Genomic DNA, 9,835 nt, shown 5'->3' with positions numbered 1-9,835 from the left:
GGCCGCAAGTACCGGACCGAACACAGTGCAGGGAGCCGGGCTCCTAGCATCATAGTTATGTACAATGCTAGGAGTCCCTGCCTCTCTGCAGGACAACTGTCCCGTACTGTAATCATGTTTTCAGTACGGGACAGTAGTTCCACGGAGAGGCAGGGACTCCTAGCATCGTACATAAGTATGATGCTAGGAGCCCGGCTCCCTGCACTGTGGTCGGTCCGGTACTTGCGGCCGAAATACGTCCGTCAATTACGGACGTAAATAGTGTGTGTGCACATACCCTCATATCTAAAAATCTTTACAATAACCGCAGCGCACACACACACACGAATACAGCGCTACTAGGGCACATGTACAGGTGTCTACAGAGGAGGAGTCTACTTTAACGCTATGTTCACACTTTGCATTTATTTTCAATGTACGTTTGCTTTGGATCCGCTTCCAAAAAAGTGAGTGCATTTTGGTTGTGTAAAATAATTAAATGCCTTATGTGAAATATTTTATTTGCTTTGATTTTTATAAAATGACAGATGAAATAACATTTTCTTTTTTGTTTTCATTTGGCTAAAAATTACTGTACCAGAAAAAAAAAACCTGACGTTAGACTGCAAGATTAACTTGGACCCCAGACTCGTAGAAAATACATACAGAGAGGCATTGCTCTATGTACTTGGCAGTACTGGCTCTGTACACACGGCTCTGGAATATAATTCCATCAAACAAATATTTGCTTAGGCTTCCTGCATACGAGACCGAAATACTGTGCAGTTTCCGCAGCATTTAAACAAGATAAATTGACAGGCTGCAGATTGAGAATCCCCCGTGCAGGTCAATTTCCGCACGTGTTTTCTGCTGATTTTTTTTGCTGCTAATGTAATAAGCTGTAATTTTGCAGGGTTTCCGTCCCTTGTGCAGGAAGCTTAAGGTGTTTCTTTTTTGTATCCATAAAGACATTTCACTCCATACAACGCAGGTAGAAAACAAATTCACTCACGGTTTTGGCCACTTTCACACAGCAGTATTTTGCTATAATATTTAAATTCCAAAGCCAGGGGTAAAACAAGAGCCTGTCCACACGTAACGGAATTGCTGCGGAAAACCGCACCATTTCCTGCAGAAAACGGTGCGGAATTTGCTGCGGTTTTCTCAATGTTGGGGATGGTGAGATCTCCTCTGAAAAACAGCAATTCTGTCCACTTTCCGCAGCAGGAATTGACATGCTGCACAATCTGAAAAATACGCACAGCAGGTGAATTTCTGCAACAAAAGTTTAGGCAGCGTATGGATGGGATTTGTTAAATCTCACCCACTTTGCTGCTACTGTATCCTGCTGCATATTTTCCGTTCGCAACTCCAGACAGAAAATAAGCAATTCCGCTACTTGTGGACAAGCCCTAAGAGAAAAGTGTATTGGTAAGAACTGGACCTATTTCAGGCTCATTCCTGGTTTTGGAGAGGCCTTTATGTCCGGTTTTCATGGTGTTTTTTTCAGCCTAGTTTGGTCAGATGTTTGCTGGTAGTAAATAGTTGAATATGAAATTCTCTTTACACTATAGGGAATATACCGGCGATCCATGCACTATATTCATTAACAGGACACTATTAATAAGTCTTCACATATCTTAAAAAGAAAATTTATTTATGGCTTTTTGGGATTACGTTTTTTCCAAGATGCAGCACGCTCTAGTTGTGGTATTTTCCACTCCGACCTCAACAAGTGAAAGTTGCATATCTAGACGCTTCCCCTCCCAAAATAACAAACACAAGGATGGCACATGTGAACATATACTCTTATATGAATCTTAGGAATTACTCTTTGGCCAAAGAGTATGTAATTGTACGTAACCGGCCTGTAACAGTTGAGGCTAGTTCGACATCCAGCCTGGGCTAGCTTTACTCATCAATCTGCAGGAACTGAGAGGGTCATCAGGTCCAGCTTTAAAAAAAAATGTGAAACTGATATTAGAAGCTCAAAATTTGTGCTAGAAGTCTAAACGTGGATACCTCGAGTGACCACTAGAATAAAGGGGCTGCAGTAAGGGAACCCCCCACTAACAGGTCTGTCTCTTAGGCCCCATGCACACGACCGTGTTCGGTCCGTGATATACTGTCCGCATGTCCCGGACCGTGCAGGGAGCCGGGCTCCTAGAATCATCGTTATCTATGACGCTAGGTGTCACTGCCGCGCTGCGGGACAACTGTCTCGTACTGTCCAGTAGTTCCGTGGACAGGCAGTGACACCTAGCGGCATAGATAAGTATGATACTAGGAGCCCGGCTCCCTGCACTGTGTTCGGTCCGGGACATGTGGACCGTATATCACGGACCGAACACGGTCGTGTGCATGGGGCCTAAGACTTTTCCTAGGACCAATTTGGGCACATATGAAGACTGCTGAATAAATACAAAAAGTGGTAACATTCAAGAACAACATGTTCAAGTATTTGAAAAATAAATTTATTTAGTAAATTTTATGAAAGCTGAAGTCCTTTTTTCCCCCAATATTTGTAAATAAAAAAAGAAGTTTAGCTAATTTGCAGTGAGTACAATTTAGGGTATGTTCACACGTAGTCAACAAAAACGTCTGAAAATCCAGAGCTGTTTTCAAGGGAAAACAGACCCTGCTTTTCAGACGTTTTTTTACCAACTCGCATTTTTCGCGGCGTTTTTCACGTCCGTTTTTGGAGCTGTTTTCATTGGAGTCTATGAGAAAACAGCTCCAAAAACGTCCAAAGAAGTGTCCTGCACTTCTTTTGACGAGGCTGTATTTTTACGCGTCGTCGTTTGACAGCTGTCAAATAACAGGTCGTCTGCACAGTACGTCGGCAAACCCATTCAAATGAATGGGCAGATGTTTGCCGACGTATTTTCAGACGTAAAACGAGGCATAATACGCCTCGTATACGTCTGAAATTTGGCCGTGTGAACATACCCTTAGAGTAAAACAACTAAAAGGTAATGTCTTTTCCTAAAGCTCTCTCCTACGTCTCACTTTCTGATGTTCTACAGACCTCCCATAAACAGGTCGTCTAGCAATAGTGGCAACGGACAGAGCAAATTACCTTTCCTAGTTAGATAAATGAAAGCCTAAGGCATCATTGCACAGGACAGTTTCTGTTTGGCAACAAAACAACAGCGGATAGGACCCTAAAGAAAACAATGTTCGCTAGGTTTCAGGTTTTTATTTCACAGAAGCAAAAGTGCTGCAGACTGCACTTTAGCTTCCGTGAAAAAACGGAAACCTAGAGAACGCAGGCAAATGGAATGTAACTGAAACAAAAGCATTGCCATTGAAATCAATGGTAATTCAAATGGAAGTGATACTGTCGGTCAGCTCTTCCTCTGACGGAAGAGAGCTAAACAGAAGATGGCGGTAGTGTGAACTCAGCCTTAGTTCACATCTAAGTCAGGGTTCCATTCTGTCGCAGCTTCCCGTCAGAACAGAACCCGGACTGAGAGTTCCATTCTGACGGGAAGCACCGACGGAGCCCTGACGCAGATGTGAAGGAAGCCTTACCAAAATTAGAATTGTGTAAAACAAAGCCTTAGGCCCTGTTCACACTAAGTTTTTTTTTACACGTTTTTTGCCGCGCCAAAAGTCCAAAGTCGCCTCCCGTTCTTTTCAATGGGAGATGGAGGTGTTCTTTTCCCACGAGCAGGAAAAAAATGCTTGCGGGAAAAAGAAGCGACATGCCCTATCTTGAGGTGTTTTCCGCCTCAAAAACCCCATCGAAATCAATGAGACGCGGAAAATACGCCGTGAACGGCCGATGCGTTTTTTTTGTCTGTTGAAGAAATAGGTAACAATCACGGCAAAGACAACGACTGTGGTGCAAAACCACTTAAAGAAAACGGAGCCGATTTTTCCAGGCAGAATTTTCTGCCTGCAAAAAAACTCTGAACATAGCCAAAGAGAAGAGTACGGACGTGTAATAGAACAATCATTACTCATCACAGGTAACTTATCTTTATCCTTCACCTGTTATCCTGCTATAATAAAACATCAAGAAGTGGAATTTAAGACAATATTGCCATTATTACATTCTCTAATTAAACGACACATCTCTCCGATCATTCACGGACATCTGGCCATAGACCACTTCCAGTACAAGCGCGGCGTATTAGATGGTGGATATGATAGGATCGGATCCTGTCAGAACAAAGCAGGTAGACCTTTACCAAAGATTTCCATACCTTGTTCTAAAGGATTATTGTAACCATTCTAAAACCCTAGCTGGACCATCGGTAACTTTTCACTCATTGTACACAGGGGAAGGTCAAAAAATTGAAAACCAAGATGTACACAACCTTTAAAAGTTAAAAAAAATTAAAAACAAATTAAACATGAAGTGGGATTTCTTCTACATCATTACTGTCCAGAATTCTCTAAAAGTAGGATGTATTAAGACCTCTTATCTTATATATTCACTGTGTTTACTTCCTCTTCCGCTTTTCTTCTTTATAATATTGAGGACTAAACAACATGGTGAGCAGGATCAGTACAGGAATCACCAGGTACGGGGCGTATACGGATACTAGCGTTAGACGCTCCTGCTGGTTTGGAGAATCCACTTGGCTGGTTTTTGGGAAGTCACCATAAAGAAGATGGGCAAGAATGGCCAGCACTGTAGTGGCCACATGAGATGAATAAACAATGGCAGGAATTCTGATCCAGCGACATCCTCCTGAAAATGGAAGGAGCAGGAATAGAGAATTAGTCCTCGCTGATAATAAGAGCATTTCAAGCTTTATCAGGCCAAACAATATTACTATGGGCCCGCATTCAGAGCAGTTCAATCAGCAGAGAAGAACGAAGCCATGGTAAAATCAGAATTATTCTCGGAGCGGTCCAAAGGAAAGCGAGGCAATTTCTAAGCATTGTAAGATATTAAAGTAGTGGTCCAGGAGTAGAAAAAAAGGGTCTGCATTTCTTCTTTTTTCTAAGTCATTCATTTGTAAACTGCCTGAAGAAGGGGCCTCTGTGCTCTGAAAGCCGCATATAGAACTTTTATGGTTAGCCAATAAAGGTATCATACCTATTATACTTTTGTCTTTTTTGACACAAAAGTATTTAACATTTCATATTGTCTCTGGCTAACACGGTACTACACAATTTTTTACTGTACTTCATGAACCAGTACAACTCTTACCTGTGAGATTTGTCAGGTATTGCAGCGAAGCCCCATTCACTTTAATGGAGTTGAGATGCAATGCCAGAGATACAGGAGTGGTGCTGGATCGAGGAAAAATAAAAAAAGCCCCAACCCCTTTAAGTGCTTTATAAACTCTGCTAACTACGAAGGCCTGGTTCACATTTTGATTTTACCCTATGTTTAGGGTGTACGTCAGGAAAATGCCAGACATACACACTAAACGTGTCCATGGGGCTCCATTAGCTCAACGGAAGCCAAAAGAGTGTCCTTTTGGCCTCCGTCGGACTGTTAAACGTTGGTATACATCTTTTTTTGGAGGATGGAATAACGCAGTAGACTATGCTATTCCTTGCCTAGGGATGCCACAAAAAAGTAACCCGCACGGTATACACATCCGTCGGAGGTATATGTTAAAAGTATACCTCCAGTAGCTTCCCCAGGAAGTGCTCGTCCCGGGAATTCCAGCCCTGGGGAGGCCCCGGTCATCACTGTGCATATATTCCTCAGGCACAGCGCTTCAAGTATCCCACCATATGTCTATACAGGGGATGCGTCGCTACCTTCCATTGGAGGTATACATCAGGACTCCCCCCCGCCATATACCTCTGAAAGAAGGGTAAAAACGCAATGTGAACCAGGCCTTATCTATACCGTAATATGGTATAACCTTCCGTACAGCATGCTACTATAGGAGAGCTCCTTAGGTCCTATGTTGTCATAGTTGTACTGGCATTTACATCTAACGGGTATTCCCACTTATCTGTGTATCGGATGATTTTTCCAGTTTTACATCAATGAAAGCTTAATAAACCAAAACCATAAACTACAATATACTTGCTTTCCAAAATTTTCCTCTGCCACAATCTTCTGTGAGAAAGTGTTCATGTGACGTCACATGACCTCGTCCTCCAATTATAGCCATAGATATCACATCCTTATGGACAAAGTCACCACCGCTGGAGTATTTGGCCATGTGTAACGTAGCAGTGTCAGAGGGTGATGGATTGATGGAGACTGGCAATGGGGGGGGGTCAGCAATGCTTTACTATCAAACTAGAATCACATATGCAGTTGTTTGAGCCAAGCATAGGAGTGGATCCAAAGAAAAGTAGTAAGAAAGAATGGGTACGTCTCCTCTCTTTTGTATGGACTCCTGGCTCTCCCCTCTGCTTTGAGTGACAGCTCTAGCGGTCTGCTGATTGGACGCCACAGTTGTCACTCACAGGGGAGGGGCTAGGGAATGTTTAGTGAAGAGAGCCTGGAGCACTGCACATGAATAGGCCGCGGCACTGGCGATCAATAAAAACCTGGATTTCTTAGTCATGCTACGTGCATGACCATCACCCCAGGTTATGGTTACACTGCTCGTGGTTCTCTATATAGCATTGTTAGCAGTTTTGAGAGGTCAGGTTCCCTTTAATGGGGGTTTCAAGATCTTATAAATAGGTTTCTAATGACCTGAAATACAAAAATTTGAATTTCCATTCCAATTCTCACCAAGTCCCCACTACTTCTTGATGGCAATCCCGCATCATGATGGGTTGGGCTCACAGGACACGTTGGCACTATGGACGACCCATTAGAACGTTGGAATGCCAAAAAGGAGAGGTGGGGACTGGATGGGAATTGATGGTATATTATCATTTTTGTATTTTAGGTCATTATAAACCCAATTCTAAAACTTGGAAAACTCCTTGAAGAAATAAAGATACTTTATTACATAGAAAAACCAAAAAAAAAAAACACGACACATACATGAGACAGTGATCAAAATAATACCCACCTTTAAAAAAAGCGTATGCCGCCACGGGGAAGAATGGGAGCTGCACAATGGCTTCACAATATACAAAGCTCTTAAACCAGGGAGGGGGGTCCATCATCAGATGGTCTTTGAAGGTGACACAGTACCATTTCATCAAATCAAGCAGCTGAAGAACAGAAAAAGGGACAGCAAGTGTTAATACGGACGGTAAAAAGAATTAAAATCTAACCAAAAATACTGGAAGGAGTTCATTGGTGCTTTTAGGTATTTTACGGGTCTATTGGGCGTCTTTCCAGACAATCAGGGGGCTTCAGCCAAGTGTGAAGTTCTCTCCACAGGTGTGAGGTCTTATGAGCCCGCAGGGCAGAAAGGGGGCGCACAATTACGGGGGTGACGAGCCACAAGGAAATCCAAAGAACCTGCATAGTAAATACAGAACATGGGGACATCCCCGATCACCTCTACCAGGTCTAACCCTGTCACGGTGTAATGTGACCTGCAACAATGTACCAGTGGTGACGTCACATGACAATGTATCATGTGACATTACGGGCCACTAATAGGTCACATAGCGGAGGTCCCTACGTGAAACTATTTTCATTGCATTTTCTTTCCCATTGGAGAAGTAATGGCGCCTCCACCTTTTCTTGCTGCAATGTGTGAATGGGAGTCATTCTGTAGACTTCAATGGACTGTGTTTAGGTGATTTCTCACACAATATGATCAATGACATTGTGCCAAAATCTGCATTATTACTGATTATTGGGTGGAGATTTAACAAAACCATTACATTGAAAGATTGAGCAGTTGCTCATAGCAACCAATTAGATTGCTGCTTAGATTTAAAAGAAAAAAAAAAGCGCCCTGGCAAATTAATGCTGGACTCTGATTGGTTGCTAAGGACAACTCCCCCACTTTCCCTCTCCCCTGTGTTGTGGACACTCGGTTATTTGGTCAGTACTAGGCTCTGATTATTTCCCACAGTCTATACCAGCACGAAGCTTCGGCCCGCAGTTCTCATGGAGTTTTCCTCGGCACAGCTCTCTATTATAATAGAATGCTGGACAGTCATTGTGTACAAAGGTAACCCCGTCTACATGGCCGGCACGTATCTGCAGAGGAGCTCCTCCCCGGTATACTGACCTCCTGCGGGTACCAGCTGGCGGGAAGTATGGCCTGCAGGTCCACTAACAAGGTGATAGGAATGTGGGAAAAGAAATAGAAGAAGAACACCCATTCCAGGAGCCGGGTGACGACGGCCATGACGTCCGAAAGCAGCGCTGAGCTGAGGACGAGGTAAACCTGTCACCCCTCACACCAGACAGCGGCCCCGCCTATTTCTTCTATTCAACAAATCGCAGCACAGCTCGTGAGATCACATGACAACTGGAGGAAAAACCGAACGTGCATGGGTTTGACTTGAGGGAAGAGTACAGAGTATTAGTACACGGCGGCAGCTGCAAGACGGAGGGGGAGGGGCCTATCAATTGTATCTGGAGATGTTCTGTCGCACATAAGCCACGCCCCACACGATGACCACACCCCATGACACTTACTAGCGTTCCCCAATACGCAGTGTCTGTCATTATTCTCCTATATACTCACCTCAATGTTACAGTGACTCCTGCAGTAGGAGAGATATGAGATGCCAATAAATGCCAACTCACATTACCCCTTTATCTGCCATTGGTGGGAAAGTGTGCCATTAGGCATAGTTGCCAACATTTGAAATTTTTTCACAGGTACACTTAGGGTGTGGCGTCTTTGGTGGGTGTGTCTTATGGGGGTGTGGCTTTCCAGAATTTCTGCGTACAAATAAACGAACAAAAATTTCTGCACTAGTTTGGCTGACAACTACTATGGTGGCCGGTAGGTCGCTGGTTTTACGGTTGTTTACAGGCAGGTGATGTTTCACTTTGTCACTAGGGCTAGGCGATATGTGCTGACCACTACTGGTAGTGTAAAAACCAGCATAGATCGTGCCACACTCAGTGCCCCTTATAGATGGTGCTCCACACTGCCCCCAGTATAGTGCCACGCACTTCTCTCTGTAGATAATGCCACATGGCCCCCATGTAGATATAGCCACACACTACTCATTGTAGTTATTGGCATGCACTGCTTCCTGCAGATAATTCTAGTGCCCCATGTAGATAGTGCCACATGGCCCTCCTGTAGAGTGCCACAGTGCCCTCTGTAGGTAGTGGCACACATGTTTTATAGATAGTGCCCTCTGTAGATAATAGAACAGTACCCTCTGTATAGTGTCACAGCCTCCCTGTAGATGATGCCACACAGTTCCCCTGTACTTGATGCCACACAGCCCCCCTGTAGATATCAAGCTTTGGTCGGGGATTCCTCTGCTGGAGGAGCCCCTGACGTCACTGTCCATAGAGAGTGACGTCAGGGGATCCACCTGGACCAGAATGTGATGTCTGGGGCAACCCCAGAGCAGGAGTCACTCTGCCTGGGACTCCAGCTCTGCTCCTGACATCAGGACAGTGATGTCAGGGGCTTCCCCAGAACAGAAGTCTCGGAGCAGAGCTAGTATAGTCACTGCTCTGGGACTCCTTCTCTGGGGGAGCCCCTGACATCACTGTCCATATATGGACATTGACGTCAGGGGCTCCGACTATGAGCGGAATCTGAGATAGAGCATCGGCAATGCTCTAGCCAGGGATTCCGCTGCAGGAGGTGACCTACCCTGACGTCACTGCCCTTATATGGACAGTGAAGTCAGGGGCTCCATCTATGAGCGGAATCCCCGGCCAGGGCATCGGCAACGCTTTGGCTGAGGATTCCGTAGTTCCAGGAGGAGTGAATGGCAGAGCAGGAAGCGGATAGTTTCCTGCTCTGCCATAGTATTCAATTGTATATGTGTTCTGAGGACGCAGATACAATCGAATGTAGCAGTTGCCGGGAAA

At 44.5% G+C, this 9,835-nt stretch overlaps 1 protein-coding gene across 1 annotated transcript; it reads right to left on the bottom strand.

Moving 5' to 3' along the window:
* Positions 1 to 2,437: 2,437 nt before the first annotated feature.
* On the bottom strand, positions 2,438 to 8,305 carry TMEM97 (transmembrane protein 97). The gene is made up of 3 exons (XM_075854203.1): positions 8,055 to 8,305; positions 6,933 to 7,077; positions 2,438 to 4,681 (listed from the first exon to the last, which is right to left on the bottom strand). Exons 1-3 carry the CDS (start codon positions 8,172 to 8,174, stop codon positions 4,431 to 4,433), a joined length of 516 nt encoding a protein of 171 aa, XP_075710318.1. The 5' UTR covers positions 8,175 to 8,305; the 3' UTR covers positions 2,438 to 4,430.
* Between the last annotated feature and the right edge of the window lie 1,530 nt (positions 8,306 to 9,835).

This window comes from Rhinoderma darwinii, chromosome 2 (genome assembly GCF_050947455.1).
Source record: "Rhinoderma darwinii isolate aRhiDar2 chromosome 2, aRhiDar2.hap1, whole genome shotgun sequence".
NCBI classification, from domain to species: domain Eukaryota; kingdom Metazoa; phylum Chordata; class Amphibia; order Anura; family Rhinodermatidae; genus Rhinoderma; species Rhinoderma darwinii.
This window is presented reverse-complemented; position numbering and strand designations above follow the sequence as displayed.